Source organism: Nothobranchius furzeri, chromosome 12 (assembly GCF_043380555.1).
Source record: "Nothobranchius furzeri strain GRZ-AD chromosome 12, NfurGRZ-RIMD1, whole genome shotgun sequence".
NCBI lineage: Eukaryota > Metazoa > Chordata > Actinopteri > Cyprinodontiformes > Nothobranchiidae > Nothobranchius > Nothobranchius furzeri.
The window spans coordinates 44,027,159-44,046,674 of NC_091752.1; the positions used below are offsets into that span (position 1 = coordinate 44,027,159).

The 19,516-nt window shown below is 43.5% G+C and overlaps 1 protein-coding gene across 1 annotated transcript; it reads left to right on the forward strand.

Annotated features, from left to right (window-relative positions):
* The first annotated feature begins 13,788 nt into the window (after positions 1-13,788).
* LOC107397263 (single-stranded DNA-binding protein) lies at positions 13,789-18,768 on the forward strand. The gene is made up of 3 exons (XM_015977192.3): positions 13,789-13,945; positions 16,806-17,036; positions 18,146-18,768. The coding sequence occupies exons 1-3, from the start codon at positions 13,879-13,881 to the stop codon at positions 18,196-18,198; spliced, it is 351 nt and encodes a 116-aa protein (XP_015832678.3). The 5' UTR covers positions 13,789-13,878; the 3' UTR covers positions 18,199-18,768.
* Positions 18,769-19,516: the final 748 nt, after the last annotated feature.

Genomic DNA, 19,516 nt, shown 5'->3' on the forward strand with positions numbered 1-19,516 from the left:
TCACAGCTGCTCTTGATGAACATAACATCTATGATAGCTTCCAGTCAGGTTTTCGTAGAGCTCATTCTACTGAAACAGCTCTTCTTAGGGTCTCTAATGACCTTCTGACTCACAGTGATGCAGGGGGCTGTTCTGTTCTGGTCCTGCTGGACCTGACTGCAGCCTTTGACACTGTTGACCATCACCTGCTACTGGAGAGGCTGAGAGACTGGGTAGGTCTATCAGCATTTGCTCTGGAGTGGTTCTCCTCTTATCTCTCTGAGCGCTCTTTTTCTGTGGCCGTCTCCAAGTTTAGGTCCTCCACCACCTCTCTTACCCATGGTGTCCCACAAGGTTCTGTGCTGGGGCCTCTACTCTTCCTCCTCTATCTGCTTCCTCTTCAGCACATCCTGAGCTCCTTCAAATGAATCTCCTACCATCTTTATGCAGATGACATCCAACTGTACATCTCCTTTAAGCCCCATGAGATGTCTATCAGTAGTGCGTGTATTCTGTGTGTTACTATCAGTGTCCTTGGCTGCGTCTTCATCAGAGTTTTGTACAGTTTGCTCACTTTGTTGCTGACTAGTCTGACTTGACATAGTTACCCACTCTACAAAGTGGTCCTCTGGTTGGTCCATGTCGGTCTGTGTCTGGCTCTCAGTCACATCTTTTTCAACGAACTGAACCAGTCTGTGTTTCTGAACTTGTTTTTCTCCGGAAAATAAATCATGTAGGCAGGTGAGTCACGGTCAAAAACAACAAAAATTCCCTTTCTGCCTTTCGGGTCTAGCTTTTTCCTGTTTCGTTCGTACACTACACACTCTGAACCAAACTTCTTCATTTTGGATAAATCTGGTCTTTTTCCAGTGAAAAGGAAAGAGGGCGTTTTCCCTGCTCTCTTACAGTAACATCTATTCCTGATATAAACAGCAGTCCTGGCTGCATGTGGCCACAGCTCTTTGTGTAGGCCTGTCTCGATCAACATACATCTGACCATGTCGAACAGTGTACGCCAGCCTCTCTCTGCCGTCTCGTTTTGATGCGGGGAGTAGTGTGCTGACCTCTCATGTTTGATCACATTGTTTCTCAGTAATTCCTGGTACTCCTCTGAAACAAACTCTGTCCCATTGTCTGATCTCAGACACTTTACTTTACCGTAGAGTGCTGAATCTGCTAAAAACTGCCTTGTTGCTTCAACGGCTTTGTTTTTATTCCCAAGGAAATACACGTACAAAGCACCAGAAAAATCATCTATGAAGGTCATGGCATATTTGTACCCTTTGGATGACTCTGGGACAATAGGGCCACCCAGGTCTGTGTGGATCAACTCTAATGGCTCTTTAGCTCTTGCATCACTCTGTCTATTTCTGCTCTGAGAAAATTTGCCCTCGAGACACACTTCACATTGGTTGGGTTTACATGTTTTGTCTTTGATTTTCATACCGTTTACAACAGATTCTAGCTTTACTAGATCTCCATAGTTGCAATGTCCCATTACTTCATGCCAAGTTTTCACATCACGGGCTACATTACATGAATTTTCAATGTTTACATCCATCTCAATAACAGTATCTAAATAGTACAGTCTATCTTTTACCTTCATTGTACATGTAGTACCATCAGGAAGGATCATTTTGTTGTTCTTATTCTCAAAGTTGAATCTCGCTCCTTTCGAAGTCGCTGCATCCACAGATAGAATGTTCTGTGGGTATCCAGGAATCAGCAGGGCGTCTGTGAGTTTGACACTCACCACTCTCCCGTTGCAGTCAGTCAGCTGGATCTGCGCATCTCCCTTCCTCTTGACGCTGCCGGTGATCCGGGTCCCGTCTGCCAGCTGCATGACATGGTTCTTGGGCCGAAACGTCTCATCGAATCTGATGAAGGCCCCCTCTTCGGTTATAATGTGGGCCGATGCTCCGCTGTCTACCAGTAGGCCTTACTGCTCCGCTCCGTGGGGCTACCACTCGCTCAGCCGTAGCACATACTCCTCCTCTACCTTCGCAGGCTTTCGTTTGTCTTTGATGTTGTGAATGACCTGTCCAGTGTCCATGACGGTGACCACCTTGTTGCTGCTGTGCGCGCTGACCACTTTACACCGTAGCTTCTTGTCTTTGTCTCTGCAGTCTCTGGCTTTATGTCCTGTCTTCTCACATATAAAGCACTATCCATTAAAGTACCTCTTTTCCTCTTTGAACTTCGGTTTGGATATCTTGTAACTCGCTGTCATCTCTTCATCTGAGCGGGGTTTGCCTCTGTATCGGAGAGTGCACTCGAAACTTCTTAGCCTAGCTTTGAACTCTGCGAAAGTTAGCATCTCCCTGGTCTGCGTAACATACACAGAAAACGGGTCATATTCATCCGTGAGTGTTACGTGCAGTGCCCCTTTTTGGCCACAAGATGGCCGCAGTGGCTTCTACGTCATCTGTCTCCCGGTGCTCAGCTGTGGGCAATCTGACGATCACCTGAGCAGCTGTTAAAAGCTTCTCTCTTGCTCTCAGTCAGGGAGAAGATCCAAGGGTAGAGTAGACTGGCAACAGTTTATTCTGCTCTCTTCTCCTCGGTCGCTTCCTTTGATGAAATTCGGTTTGCTCGCTAGTTGATAACTCGTTTTGGAATTGGGATTTAGGATTAAGACGATTTGGTATTTTGACTTTGGACCGGCTATTTGACCTTGATTTCGGATCTCCCCTTTTGTATTTAGATATTAACATTAATATTATCGGTTGTTTATCCCCATCCCCTTCTTGGTTGGCGCTTTTCGTTTCTCCTCTTGAATACCTGCGTTTGTTTTGTATATAGTATTGCTTTTTAGTTCCTTGTAAATATCCCATTTTTGTAATAAAAGTCTTGGTTTTAAGCGACACTGCACTTTATTATTATTTAATCCACACACCACTTTTATTACTCCCCTCCTCATCTCTCCTAGAGAGCCGGGGACGTAACAGTGAGTCCTTTAAGTACCATCGCTACCAGGAGTGTGTCACTCAGAGTCTCTCTAGCTCTGTTTAGAGCGGCCACTATCTTTTCCACACATGCTAGGTAGTCTGCAAGCTCTTCGCCATTAGCCATTTGCATATTGGTTAGCTTTGTGTACAATCCGACAATTCGCGGTTTTTCTTCTGACTCGAAATGGCGCCTCAATATTTCTAGGCTCTTCTTGCCATCATCCGGTGCCTCATAGAGGATTAAAGTTAGCGTTTTGTCATCCAGGCAACCACACAGTTCTGCATATGCCAGTTCATTTTTCCTACCGAATTCTGTGGCTTCTTGTGCGTCGTTAGCTCCTGTTGCTAGCTCTCTTCCCAGGATAACCTCCTTGAGGCCGATGGTTTTCATGTATGCTAAAAACCTTGCCTCCCAGATATGATTGCGGGCTTCCTCCCCGTCAAACCGCGGCGGTAATCCTCTTCCATGTACTACCGTACCCAGGAATTGTCTGGGCCCATAACCTGTTGACATTGCAGCTTCAGGTTGACTACCTATCACGGGAGTCAAACCACCATCTCTGGTCTGGGTATCGGTCATGCTGATCTTGTGTTATCCGTTAGCTATACAAAACCACAGGAGACATACTTGGCGCTCTCTGGAAGCCACAATGCCCCAATGCCCACTCAGCTCAGCAAAAGGGGAAGCCCTGCCTTTATTGAATAATGCGGAACTCATACCATGTGTAACCAGCGTCGGCGCTCCGCACACGCACACCACGCATAGCGCGTAGGGCACCACGCTGGGGGAGGGGCACCAAACGCAAACTTATGAAAAAATAAAATATATATGATAAAGACAGATTTCAATTAGAAGATGTGCAAAGCAAGTTAACAGCATGTTTACAGAGAGAAAACAATATAAAAAGTAGAGATGGACCGTGTCCACTTTTCACTCTGTCCCGTACCGGGACGTCCGGACTGGGGGTTCTTGTTTTGATGAAAATATCCAGCTTTTCATCCAGAAGCAGGGATCGAATTATGGGGGAGCTGTATATCCCACATCCAGGGGAGCCGGAAAAAAGTTTTCTACCTATATTACTTCATTTATGGACTCTTCTGAGCAGAGAGCGGCACAGTGCGTTGTTGCGCGGCGCTACAGGTGGCTGCTTCCAGCGCACGTTCCATTCTCAAAGTGGCGCAACCAAAAAACTATAATTAACACACGATCGTTCATGTCCGCACATGTTCTCTACTTTCTGTCTTATCTGTGCATGAAGCGCTCTGCTGCTGAGCTCATCACCTGTGCTGTGGTGATTTCACCTCACTGACGCAGCATCGAATCGCGCACTCCGCTTTGCGGCCTGTCAGGATATCCCTTTGATCTGCTCAAAAGTAACTGATGAGGTGAAAAAGTAAGAATCCAGGCAGCAGTTTTTCTGGAGAGTTTAAAGGAGATGCAGGAAGATGAGAGACAGATGGGACAGGAAAATAGTTCAATAAAAACAAAACAAAGTGTTGAAAAGTAAAATGTAGGTAGATTTATCTCCACTACACGTTTCTACCTGTATAAAACAATAAGTCACACACATGTAATATTTATACATCTGATACAATTCAGATCACCTTCAAAACGCAGTCACACACCCAGGGCCGTTTCAAGACATTTTGGGGGCCAAGGCAAAATGACCCCCCCCCCCCACACACACACACACACACACACACCCCACCACCACCACCCACCACCCCAAAACTGGGCTCCCCAGAAGCCTCTGTGTAATCCATACCCTGGCCAGGAGTGTTAGTTATACGGTGTTTATAAAAAACCCTCAGACATCGCTGACATGTTCTAATATTATCAGATGAAAACTAACTTATCAGACATGCTGTCTCATCTGCTGCTTTTCTAAACCTGCTAAAAGTAACAAAACCATTTGAAAGCCACTATTTGTGGATTCTCTGAAAGTTTCCATGGAGTGTGTGACAGCTTATTTTATCATTGATCCTATCGTCTAATCTCACAGCTGAAACAAGCATCCTTAATAATCTGTGCACAGGAAGCTTACCGATGCTGTAGTAAAACAAAAGGTATAATAATTTCTTATTAATAAAACCTTGTTGCAGCACTGAAGCAGAAAAATGAGATTTTGCAATAAATATGCAAAATATTTACATATGAATTGTTTTCGAGCCCTTTTATTGGTAGAATCTGATATTAATTTAGTTCTTACAAAAAAATGGGTCCCAGCGTGGTTTGTGTGGCGTTGCCATAGTGTGACGTCATAGGCACAGATCCCCTGTCCTCTTTTTTGGAAATGGAAATATGGTCACCCTATATTAAACAAACTGTCCACCCAAGCTTTTGCGCTGCACAGAGACGCTTCGCTGCCTATGACTTTGAACGTCAGTTGAGAGTCAGTCTCATGCAGACTGACCAATGAAGAGAGGGCCTCAAGTTACGACCCTCATTGGTCAGTCCACACGAGGTGGGTCAAAGATTACCCTGAGAGGGTTACGTGACATCAGGTATTCAAGTATTGAGTATATTTACTGCATATTACAGTAATATATTCTGTATGTGACCATATTATGGTGATCCTTGGGTCGTGATGATGGGGCCCTTGAATATTGTTGCCCAGGGTACAACAAAGTGTTAATTTGGCCATGCCTACCGGGCGTTCATTAGTAGCTGAGTGAGAGAGGCTGAGAGGGAGAGAAACTCAGAGAAGCTTTAGAGCTTTTTTACTGCTGGAGAAAAAACGGAGCAAGTCATCATCTTCCTAAATGCAGTTATTCTCTTCTGAATCAGCACTTCTTTAAAGAAGAAATAGTTAAATGCAACAAAGGGAAATATCATTTTATTCAGCCTGTTCATGCGACTTGGATCAACAAATAAGTCTGAACAGTGTTAAAGGTTGTTCATCTAAAAATAAACATTGAAGAGTTTGAAGATTTTTTTTTAATAAGTTCATCATAAAACATCTTTCTCAAGTAAAATAAAGTTTCCTCTGTGAGGTCAGATAGGCCCATCTGTGCTGTTTTGAAACAGAAATAAACAAATGAATCATATTTGTCCACCCAAATACTTGATAAATATCACAAAAACAGGAAGGACAAAAACACTGTCAAGGTAAAGCAAGAAGTTTTATTTTTAAATAAGCGGCTGTTTGTGATTAATCATGAGTTAACTATGGACATGATTTATATCATTATTAAATATCCCATGTGGCCTATAGGCTATGTAACTGAGATTTAATATGAAAAATTTGACAAACCTATTTTCAAATTAGGTATTTGCTCAATGTTGATATATATTTCATAAACATTTACGGGCCAAGAGGAACATCAGCTGCTGATGGTATAATCTGAAGAAAAAAGTCCATTATGCTAACCTCCTCCCTTCATATTCAGAATTTTCTAGTTGTGTATATTGTGCCTCTCTAGTTCTTAATAAAGGTTAAATAGTTTTGAATTTAGTCATGTCACATGCCAGTGATTGTGTTGTTTTTTATGTGTGTGTGTGGGGGGGGGGGGCACCACGAAGACTTTGTGCTTAGGGCACCAAAATAGCCAGCAACGGCCCTGCGTGTAACCTTACGCTGAACAAAATAGAGCCCATGATATTGTGGCAGAAGCATCGTATTCTAACAGTTATATTTTACACGTATAGGTTTCAATATAAATAGATGACGAACCTATTAATTTTTAAATTGCGTATATATTGGTTAGTGACTACCTGCTAGCCACCAAAGCTGCAACTACTAAACAATTAACCAACCATAGACAACTTCTTTGGATCTGAAAAAAACATTTTAGATATCAGCCCAATAGGAACAATTAGTTGACTTACATTTAAACTTGAAATTTTCATCCAAAGTAGCTGCCAACTTCTGATCATCCTTTTGAAAATACTGCGCCGTATTCTGGGAATTTTTTTGACCAAGGCCAGGCTACAAGGCACCTCCCGTGTATCCTTGCTCGGCTAGCTAAATGGCTAACAAACGGAGAACAGACGCCTCGGTAGAACATGAACATTGGAACACGCCTTGGCGATTCCTGATGACGTATCTCCTAGGCAACTGAGGTGGGACCAAAATATCAAGGCGAGGTTCCTTAGCATTAAAAGGAACTCCAGCTATGAGGACGCGTGTAACCTTATAAGCCACAAATTTTCTGTTGTACCAAAATATGTTGTTAGAAACACACAAAATATTGCCATTTATTTATAAATCTGTAATATTTAGTACATTTTTGGCATACGTAGGCAATGGCTCCACCACGTGGTGGCCTGGCTGACTCCTGGCCACCCCACTGGCCATTGTAAATTTTAGTAGCTTCAGTTATGCATTTAATCCTTAATGCACAGCCAGGCAGGCAAGCCACTGTAGACCTTCGATTTGTACTGCAGCAGCCAGCTGCCCACGCAACAGCAGCAGTGAGGGAGGGATGGGGGTCCCCCAACCCTCCCTCACTGCTGCTGTTGCGCTGTGCGCTCAGACCAGACAGCAACAACTCAGCAGTGCGTGCCCGTCGGTCAACAATTTCAAAAGGAGTTAAAGAAGACGAAGAAGAAGATTACCAGTAAGTAAATAAATAAAAATATTCTTTAGTAAATGAAGATGGGCAAATATGTGTCATGACATGTGCTTAAAGGTCTAAATGGTTGCAGTGTACTGTTACAGCAGCTTTTTGACGTGTTTTTCACACGTTTTCACAAGAGTTACCTAGCTAAATGTTAGCTGGTGCATGTATATGTTATGTCAATTGTCAGACAATGAAAAGAAAGTCAAAAGACATATCTTATTATTTTAAGAAGATAAGTACAGAAAGAGAAGTGAAAGAAGTGGCAGGAGAGCCACAGAGGCTTAGTGAGGAGAAGGAGGAGGATGAAGGTGAGGACCAGACAGAGTAGCACATCGATGACAAGGATATACAGCCAACATTAGTGAGAGAACACAATGACAAGGACAAACAGACAGCAGCAGACCAAGGAAAGTCAGCACCATTGGTCAAAGAGGCATGACAGGGCTCTGCAAAAGCAGGTGTTTGACGTATTCCTGGACCAACAGGGGAAGTTCTCATCATGTGGTCCTAATAAGGAAATTGATGGCTAGCCTAAAAAGCAACATCATCTGGAGACATGTATATTTCATTTAGTGTGTTTCTATTAAATTACAAATCATGAAAATAATTTAACATTTTTTAAGTCATGTTTATTAGTAGTTGAGTTTTATTAGTCTAAATTGAAATGCATTTAGGTTATTATTACAGCTATAATTTATAATTACGAGAGGGGATGTTATTATTATTATTTCTTATAATAATAATAATAATTATTATTATTATTATTATTATTATTATTATTATTATCATTATCAGCATAACTGATTGCCTCTTGTTTCATTATAGCTATCTCCCAGTCAAGAGCAGAGCAGCCCAAGCAGCCACAACTGAAAACCTTCCCTCGTACTTATCAAGAGGACAGAAGACGATGTTTCTCTAAAGACTGGTACAAAACACATAAATGGCTGGAATACTCTAGAGTAGAGACTCTGCATACTGTTATGCCTGCCGGCACTTCAGTCTCCCCACTGCAAATCCACTGCAAGCTCTTCCTCTCTCTCAGCCTCCGTAAATACGCAATCCAATAAATTAGTGAAGAAAATAGAAACTACATTAAAGTTGTTGGAGAAACCCTGCTCCTCACAGCTAAACAGAACAGCACAGAGAGCACATAAAGAATCAGGTGAGAATAAAGGAACATTTATCACTCTTATGGAACTGCTAGCCCAACATAATCCCACAGTCAAAAGAAAAATGACAAGTCAAAGAAATGCAACATATCTCGGGCATGACACACAAAATGAAATAATTGATTGTCTAGCTGAAATGGTTTGCACTTAAATAACGAGTGAGGTTTCCCAAAGTGAGGCTTTCAGCATTTTGGTTGATGAAACTAAAGATCTCAGCAAAAAAAAAAAAAAAAAAAAAAACAGATGTGCTTTAATAAGATACTATTACAATGGGTCAGTATGTGAGACCTTCCTTACCTTTGGGGCAGCACAGCACCTTGATGCTGCAGCACTTTCATAGCCTAGTGAACTAGACCAAATTCTTGCTTTGCAAAGTTTGGTCTAGGCATGCTCCATTGGAACCTCCACAGCTCCTACCAGGACTCTGGCTAGCCAATCCCAGCTCTCTAGAGGGGTTTCAAACACACAAAGAGCTGTAATTGGTCCATAATGGTGGGCCAATCATAGTGCTCTATCTGCTTAGTGAACAAATCACAGAGCTTTATCCACTTTGTGAGCCAATCAGGGCACTCTATATGCCTGGTGGGTGGGATGATGCAACAGAGTGAAACAAGAGTATGTCACATTCATTGTCCAGTGGAATGCAGAGATCATTTGAATGACAACGGTAGAGCCCGCCCCACAACCGAGAGCCATCAATGGAGCGTGGCCAGACTAAATAATACATTTATTTAGTCTGGCTTGCCAGGCTAGCACTTTCACAGAAAATAGTTACAATTTTGCAGAAACATGGTCTTGACTACAAAATCCACCTTGTAGGGTAAGCATATGATGGAGCCTAAGTCATGAGTAGAAAAAACACAGGTGTGCGTGCCGGCCTAAAATCAGAGGCCCCATTAGCTTTTATGTGCACTGCGTATTGTTTAAATCTAGTATTAGTTGACAGTGTGAAATGCATCCCTGAAGCTAACTGCTTCTTTTCTCTGTTGCAGAAACTGTATGTTTTTGTGTCAGGGTCATATGTGCACCAAAGATGACTTGAGGCACAGAGAGAGATGTTTCAGGGGGCCCCAAGAGAGTTACATGAGCCTCTTTTATAAGACACACCATGCCGGCAAATCGGCGTAATATTACCGCAATGGTATGTCTATAAACGCGCCATGCCAGCATGGCATTGTGCACATTTTTGTGGCATTCATTCCGCCTCGCTTGGTAGTAATCTTGCGGTAATGGTCTGTCGTATGCGCCCTGGCGCAACAGTGGCAGATGTCATGATGACGTGGGGAGTTATTGCTGAGCTACGGCTGGCAAATTTGTTGAAAATGAAAGTAAACACAGGCAATAAGGTTTGCTTTTTGAACAAAATCGGCTGAGATGAAAAACTGGAGCAAAGCAGCGCTCCATGAGCCTCTCTGTTAAAGCTGAAGCTCAGATCACCAGAGACTGCACAGGGACTGATGGGGACAGACACCTCTGGGAGCTGCTTGTTAAAAAAAACTTAACGATCACGGCTTCATTCGCAATAAAAAGCCAGTTATGTCCAAGATAAACGAAAGTCTGCAGCAGCGCAGAGACCGCCCCCATACCCCCTTCATGCCGCCATCGCCTAATCTTTTATAAAATTGCCACGATTGCGCCACGCATGGACGTAATTTTTGGGGGGGACAGGGGGGACATGTCCCCCCCACTTTTTCCAAAGTCAAGTTTTGACCCCTGCACTTTTTACCGTCCAAAAACAATATTACTTTATATTAAATTGACACTGGTTGAGCTCTAGGACCAAGCAGAAAACAACTGTTTGTGTTGAAGCCTGCTTCCCATTAGAACATACTGTAAAGATACCCCCCCGTCCCCCCCACTTCTAAAGTGAAAATTACATCCATGGCGCCACGTTACCGCTACAGTCTGATCTTATAAATGACCTTTATCCTCCCCAAGGAGCCGCGGCAAATCCCGTTTAGCAAATGCTATGGTCCTGTAAAAACAGCTAAAGACTAATAGAGAGACACGGTGGGCAAATAGGTATAATGCTTGCAAAACTGTGAGACACAGACTGCCAGCCATCATATGTCTACTGAAAGAAATATCAGAAGAGCAAAATGGTGACAGAGCTGTAGAGGTAAGAGGTTTATTAGCCCAAATAGATCTCAAGTTTGTTAGCCTCCTTGTAACATTCACCACTCCTCCTTGAACCGTCACCTTATAGTGGTGGAGGAGTTTGAGTGCCCTAATGATCCTAGGAGCTATGTTGCCTGGGGCACTTTGTGCCCCTGGTAGGGTCTCCCATAACAAATTGGTCTTAGGTGAAGGGTGAGACAAAGAACGGTTCAGATAATCTTTCATGGATGAACTATCAAGGAGTCGGAGTACCCGGCCCGGAGGGTTACCGGAGTCCCACCCTGGAGCCAGGCCAGAGGTTGGGGCCCGTGAGCAAGCGCCTGGTGGCCGGGCTTTCGCCCATGGGGCCCGGTCAGTCCCAGCCCGAACGGGATACATGGTTCATCCAACTGTGGACCCACCACCCGCAGGAGGAACATGAAGGGTCCGGTGCAATGTGGATCGGGTGGCAGACCGAGGCAGGAGCCTTGGCGGTCCAATTCCCGGTCAAGGAACTGGTTATTGGGACATGGAACGTCACCTCGCTGGCGGGGAAGGAGCAGGAGCTTGTGGCAGAGGTTGAGCGGTACCGGCTAGATATAGTCGGACTCACCTCGACACATAGCATTGGCTCTGGAACCCAAGTCCTTGAGAGGGGTTAGACACTCTCCTTTGCTGGAGTTGCTCCGGGTGAGAGGCGGAGGGCTGGGGTTGGCTTTTTGTTAGCCCCAAGACTCTCTGCCTGTGTGTTGGGGTTTACCCCAAGAGACGAGAGGGTAGCTTCCCTGCGCCTTCGGGTCAAGGAATGGGTCCTGACTGTTGTTTGTGCTTATGGGCCAAATATCAGTTCAGATTACCCACCCTTTTTGGAGTCCCTGGGACAAGTGCTAGATAGTGCTCCATCAGGGGACTCCATTGTCCTGCTGGGGGACTTCAATGGTCCCGTGGGCAATGACAGCTTGACCTGGAGGGGTGTGATTGGAAGGAAAGGCCCGCCTGATCTGAACTCGAGTGGTGTTTCGTTATTGGACTTCTGTGCAAGCCGCAGTTTGGCCATAACGAACACCATGTTCGAACATAAGGATGCCCATCGGTACACTTGGTACCAGGGCAGCCTAGGGCGCAGGTCGATGATAGACTTTGTAGTCGTATCATCTGACCTGCAGCCATATGTTTTGGACACCTGAGTGAAGAGAGGAGCGGAGCTGTCAACTGATCACCACCGGGTGGTGAGTTGGATCAGATGGCTGGGGAAGATGCCGCGTAGACCAGGCAGACCCAAACGCATAGTGAGGGTCTGTTGGGAACGCCTGGCAGAAGAACCTGTCAAGACAGTCTTCTACTCCCACCTCCGGCAGAGCTTTGACCATGTCCCGAGAGCAGTGGGGGACATTGACTCCGAGTGGGCCTTGTTCCACTCTGCGCTTGTTTAGGGGGCTGTTAGCTGTGGTCGCAAGGTGGCCGGTGCCAGTCATGTGGCAACTCCCGTACCCGCTGGTGGAAACCAGAGGTTCAGGGAGCCGTCAGGCTGAAGAAGGAGGCCTACAGGGCGTGGCTGGTCTGTGGGAGGAAGCAGACAGGTACCGGATAGCCAAGCGGGGTGCAACAGTGACAGTTGCCGAGGCAAAATCTCGGGCATGGAAGGAGTTTGGTGAGGCCTTGGAGAAAGACTATCGAGAGTACCCGGAGAGAACATGCACAGGGAGAACATGCAAACTCCATGCAGAAGGATCCCAGGCCGGGAAGCGAACCCAGGACCTTCTCGCTACAAGGCAACAGCTCTAACCACTGTGCCACTGTGCAGCCCACTGACATTAATATGTGACATAACTGATAATAAATTATTATTAAATCATCAAGTAGACTCATTTGGTGTCTTTAAAATCTGAAACAAGGCATTTCAAGAATAAACATTTATGTTGATTCATTCATTACTGTAAAACAGTCAAAACATTATTAATCACTTTAGATTAAACTTTCATTGTAGATAAAATAGAACATGATTGTAATCAGTTTGCAAAGTTAGGAAATCATTTATGAGACCAACTAAGATTCTTTATTAAAGTCACAAGAATCACGTCTTGTGAGGAACCTTGTGCTTCTGCGGGCATTGGAGCAGGGGAGAGATTGTTATGATGGCGTCTCCAGATGGTGAAGCTAGAGGGGTGAAAACAGGATAGTTTGTTATGGTATGAAAAGTGCACAGCATACCTCTGACATTGAGGCTTTCTTACGCTACATAAGCATGTAATATTTACTTAATTAAGACAATTCAGATCACCTTTAAAACTCAGTCCCCATCACACACACACACCCTCTTCATATGCTCAAATAATTTAAGATGGCAGTGTGCCAAGCTTAGTTTGTTGTTGCATTTATTCAATAATCAATTATTTTTTGGGGGGCCTGGCCAGGCTTTCATGCCCAGGGGCCCCAGCATTCATGCTGGGAAATGAGTGCAAATATAACACATTTGGCACAGAGTTGCTTGCACTCTACCTGGCCGCACGCCATTCCTGCTTTTTCCTGGAGGGCTGCCATTTCACCACACATGACCTCCACAAACCCACAAGTACAAAAACAAAATCGTGAATACCACACAATTCATAAAATCCTAGGCAAAACAAATGCACAGATCTGTGAGTAAGTTCGGTTAATAAATGAGAACCTTGATGTGAAGGTCAAGCATTAGCAGGTTCCAAACAAACGCCTGAAAAATTCTACCGAGATCGGTCCCAACATCTCCCTCTTAATGAAAACAAGAGTGTGTGATGTTGCTATGACTGCAGCATGTTTTAGGAGAGAGGAGGTGGAAAGCCAATACGACTGACAACAATAATCTTATTCAGTTTCTCAGATGATCCAAACCTGCGGTCAATGCTCAAGGCGTTAGCAGCAGAAGCACTCACACACAAACGAAACTCACAAAGCACAAATAAAGTCACACACCCCAAGCGCTCAGACCAGTTCGACCAGTTAATTCTCACTATACCTGATTCCTGATCAGGGAGTTGCCTTCAGGTACAACACACCTGCAGGTATAAGACCACAGGCTGTTCCTGAAAAACACTTTGAACATCCTCAGCACACTTCCTCCTGTCTGAGCACACTACATCTGAGACATGTCCAATTTCCTGAAAGGATTCGGGGGCGATGGCAAGCTCGCTAAAACTATTGGAAATAAAGCAGGTGAGTAGAGCTCAAAACGTATTTGTTTGAAATATGAAACTGAAGTACGACTGCAGTAACAATCAGTGTGCATGTCGGGTATTTAAGTGTCGGCTTGTATAAATTTTGTGTCCTGCTCCTTTAGTTTAGTGTTAATTCTGTTTTGTGGATGCTTTGTGTTCTTTGGATATTATGAGCTGATTTAATGGTTTATGAACTCCTCCATCTTAATGATAAAGGGTTTGTCACTAAAGCAAACGGCTGCTCTGCAGATGCTAACAACACCTTAAAACATACTGAAAACCTAGAGGACACCTCCAATTTTTCTCTTTACTTAAGTTATAAAATCCATAATGGGTCCATATATTATCTTTTACTGCCTATGAGCAGCTTTAGAGTCTCATATTTATGCTGCAGTTCAAGGGCGTAAGAAATTAAATGAAATGTTTGGCTTAGTTTGTTATTTAGTTTGAACCCAAAGGTCTTGTTTCAGAAATGTTGGAGAATGAGGGAATGTTTTTAATACAGAAAAATCATAAAACAAAAAAACAAAACAAAAAATCCTAAACTTCCAATATTTGAGATGTTTGCTTTATTCTTGCTGATAATAATAACACCAGCAGGAGGCTGTGGGCTGGATTAGGATTAAATGACCCAGCTGATGGATCTCCTTCACTAACCAGCTAACTACAAACCTTTCCACTAACCTGTCCTGTGGGATTTTTATCTCCTCATGTCCATGGTGTCTCTGGAGGAGCAGATGGGAAACAAGATCTCCTGTAACTTAAAATCAACCAAAGTTTCCTCCCAGTTTCTCTTTAAACTGAATTTAACGTCAGTTTATAATCATGCAACAAAAGAATAAAGTGCAACAAGAACTACTGTCTCCTATTTCTCTTTGACTCTCTCTCTCTCCTGTTAACTTCTCCGTGTCCCTAAATAAAAGAGACAGACGATTAGATGCTGCAGCCGCTGTCACCCACCCCCACCCCAACACCGGATCTACCAACATCCCAACACTTGGTCTGAACCCGACTGAACCTGACTTTTTAAGTGCTTTGAGGAGTAATAATAACTCGTGTTTAAAGGTGCATCCTCTGCTCCTCTCTGTAATAGGAGCAGAGACTCTGTGCATCTGTTTCACTTGATTTTCGAGCGTGCTGTGCGACCCAGCCCGCTCAATTAACATAATTCACCAGCCCAAATCTGATGGAACCCGTTGGGTTCACTCAGTTCGGTTTCGGCCTCAGGTTAAAACTCCAACTCCAGCCCTGCAACACCACATAAAGGCGGACCAAAATTTCTCACTCGATTAATGTGGAGGACACGTCCCATTCAGATGTGGCTGTGACGCAGGTGTCACGATTAAAAAACAAAACTACATTCCACTATAACTGATTATGGTGTTCTTCTTCTATGAAGAAAATTGTTTATATCCGCATCTCGATGCATCAATTAGTTGGTCTAGTAAACGGGACAGAGAATCAGCAGTACTTGGTCCTCCTTCACAACCATGGACCGGACCAGTTGGGTAAGTTCTGCAGCTCACCGAGGTTCCACAGATGGGCCCATAGAAATGCTCGTAGCTCTCACATCCAGGGTACCAGTAGGCCGAGTGATCGGCATTTCCCGCTCGAACACCAAATCCAAGGCCTCCTGGAGGGAACCTGGGTGGGCAAAATGGTTTGGTCATCTGGTGGTAGCACCTGGAGGAAGTGGTCCCAAGCTTGCTCACAGAGGATGGGCGGGTGGCATGTGAGCTTAAGTGCAGTGGTCCAGATCATCATTAACGTAAGCCAAGGCTCTCAACAGCTCCCCTGGTTCGTGTTGTCAGCTAAACAGCTCAGAGTGTAGCAGCGTGGTGCCCCAACCAGAGCCTCATAGTCCCTCTGTCGACAGGGCTCGGAAGCAGCAGGCAAGACGAGGCATCCCCCCGACCGCGTCACAGACAACATGGTATCCATTATCATTAGCCAAGTGTGATGTGGATGAGACTACTCATTTCTGACACCAGTGTCATGTTGGCCTAAACCCACGCCTTACAGCTGCACTAGCTTGCTCTTCTCTTTTAAACGAGCGGCAGAAACTGGAACCAGAACTAGAACCAAACGCCACGAACACCCCCTGCAACATAAAAGCCCAACCCCAACCCGTTACACTATCAAGAATGTATCAATACATCTTCATGCGGACTTGGGCCAGCGAGCTATCCCATAATGCATTGCGTGGCAAACCCCAAATGATGAATGGCAGAGAAGAAAGCTCATAACTGCAGTGTTTTTTTTTATCAAAAATACAGATAATTATGTTTAAATAAATAACTATAAAGCTGTCTATTACTGTAAATAATAGTGTAACCTGTAAAAAATACTGTGTGTTTATGCTTTTTTTCCAGACTCTTCACAATACCTCAAATTGCTAATTAGCTAACCCACTATCAAAATAAAAGTGGGGTTGTCTAATAGATCTGTTTTGATGATAATAAAATATTTCTCTTCATTTAAAAATGGGAAATGCTGGTATTTTATCAGTTTTGATCAAAAGTGGAACACACGTTAAACAACTAAAATGTATTAATTGTTATTTTGTTATTTAAGGGACAAACTAGACTTTCATTTTTATGTCAGGTCGCTTTTATTTAACCGTGACAACAAGCAGCAATTGTTGCCATGACACAGCGGAGTACGGTTCTATTTCAAATGCTGTCCTCGTCCTCCCGTACTCAATAGAATGGACTACCTGCTGTATGCGTCCAGCACATAGTTGAAAAGTACACAAGAACACACTAGCATACTTGTGTTTTGATAAACGGCCACACTGTCCTTTAATGCTGTTGCATCTTGTGAACTAAAGACACTCTCGTTGTGCTGCTGCTGTACAGGTGTGGTGGTGGAGGACACCGTGAATAAGGTCATAGGTGGAATAGGAGGACAAAACAAGACGCAGCAGGGGAAGAAGAAGGAGCAGGCAGGGGGAGGAGAAGGAGGAGGCAACAGGGCTGTGGGACAGGGAGGATCTGAGGGAATAGGAGGAGGACCAAACAAGGAGCAGGCAGCAGCAGGAGGAGGAAACCAAGCTGCAGCACAGGGATCATCAGAGGGAAACAGACAAGGTGAGTTAAAAGCACCAAGAAAAACTGTTATGACATAAAATCATCCGATCAGTCAGTCTGATCTTCATCAGGCAGCTTTGGGTTGACGAGGAAATTACCAGCCTGAACAGAAAAGCCACTTGGGATTTTAACTCAGAACACAAAACTCTAAATGGTGTTCTCAACAAAAGTCTATCGCTGACATGAGAAAGACGCTAATGTCAGAGCAACACCAGAACACTTTCAGTGGCTAGTGCTTCCCATACATACCTGAGAAAAGATCTCTATTTCAGCTCACACACATTTCACCTTTAGCTGCATAAGACACATAGTTGAGCTTACAGCAATTATTTCATTATGTTTATGTTCATTATTAACATTCAGTTGGATATGCAATGACTGGTTAATTCAACAGTCTCAACAGTGACTTTAAGTCTTCTTTGGATACTGTTGGAACAGAAGTGCTCATACAGTGGTCCCTCGCTGTAACACGGTTCATATTTCATGGCCTCGCTGTTTTGCATACATTTTAGTGCAATTTTGCATTTATTTTTACAGTGCATTGTGTTCTGTGTCCAAAGGTACAAATGTTTGGACTTTCAGAGTGTTTAAACAAGAAATAAAATGTTAACGTTGGTCTGAGAAAAGTGATTAAAAGGGGTTTTACGACTTTATGTACACGAGGAAGGGATGTGAGTCTCAAAGTGATGACGAGAGCCTGAAACGCTGGGGTGAGTGTGTGACACGACTCACATGCTGGAAATAAAACTGTTGAGAAACAGACATTCTGGTGTGTGTGAACCCAATAGTAGCTGTGTATGCTACAAACATGTATAATAATTGTAAAAAATAAAGCGATTTAGTCTATCGCGTGTTACGTTTAGAACGTAACTCCTGCGATGAATGAGAGACCACTGTTTCTGTTTTTTCTTTAAATGCTGACAGACCATTTTCTGGCTCAGTAAATGGCTGAACTACAAGTTTCTCTATGACATGATCAGAAAAAAGACTCTTCAGACATTCCAAAACAAAAAACTTTCTCTCTTTACTGTAAGGGATCGATGTAAACTTGTGATTATGTTGTTGCTTCCTTGTTATAATCGACTGTCTTTTCTTCTGTTTCATATCAGATCTGTTTGACGACTTGCTGGATTTGGCTAACGAAACATCTAGTGGGAAATAAGACCATACCAACTGGTTCTGGCCTCTACTGACGATTTCCAAACAGAAGGATCTATGTGTGTCTCTATTTACTGTTTCAATAAAACTAAACTAGAATTAACTTTCTCTATTTTACTTGCTGAAATAAAAATAGAAATAGAAATGAAATCCTTGATGTGAAACATTTATTCATTATTAATGCATGTACTATGATTAAGAATTAGAAGTTGATCTATTTTTCTCTTGGTTGCCCTATTTGTTACAGTGTAGGCTTCATATTGTCCAAGTCTTTAGAGAGGTAAATACAGAGCCCCCCCCTCCAGTCCCTGTTTTATGCCTCTATGACATCTTTGTACTAAAAAACTGGTTTTGTGGCGGTTAATTGTAGGGGTGGATTTGCTGGAGTTCTACAGGAATAGATGTTTATGGTGTGTTATAGTGCCGTGTCATTTAGAACGTTCACACATTTGGATTCCTCGCAACCGATCTTAAATGTGTTTTATTATTGAATTTTTAGACAAAGTGGCACATAATTGTAGAATGAAACTGACATGGATTTTAAATTTTTAAGAAAATAAAAATCTGAAAAGTGTGGTGTGCATTTGTATTCAATAGTTTTTAGAGCCATCTAAAGTTAAAATCGAGGTTAATGTCCCATTAGTCGTTGCACACTGGTGACATTTGTTCTCTGCATTTGACCCATCCCCTGGGGAGTGGGAAGAAGAAGAAGAAGAAGAAGAAGAAGAAGAAGAAGAAGAAGAAGAAGAAGACCATTTCTATAGCGCCTCTCAAGTTTCACAAAAACAAAAAATGTAAAAATATAAAAAAAAAGGATTTAGAAAATAATTAAAAATATATTTAAAATGAGCAAAAAACTTATAATTGTGATTAAAAAATGTAAAGAAAGAAAGAGAGTGAATCGGAAAGAGGGAAATCAGTGGATCCTGAGGAAGGTGGAATAGGTAGGGAGAGCTGAATAAGGAGAGGGTGATGAAGGTCACACCAAAACCAGCATGAACAGGTGAGTCTTCAGCTGCTTTTTAAAGGAGACCACTGAGTCCACTGGTCTCAGGCTCAGGGGGAGAGAGTTCCAGAGTCTGGGGGCCACAGCAGCAAATAATCTGTCGCCTTTGACCTCTAGCCTGGGGCTGCACAACCAGTAGACTTTGGTCACTGGACCTCAGGGACCTGCTGGGGGTGTAGGGACTAAGAAGATCACCAATGTAAGATGGTGCTTGTCCATGTAAGGCCCTATACCAGAACCAGGATCTTGAAATGAACCCTGAAGTTGACTGGCAGCCAGTGAAGCTGGAGGAGAAGCGGGGTGATGTGGGTGTGTT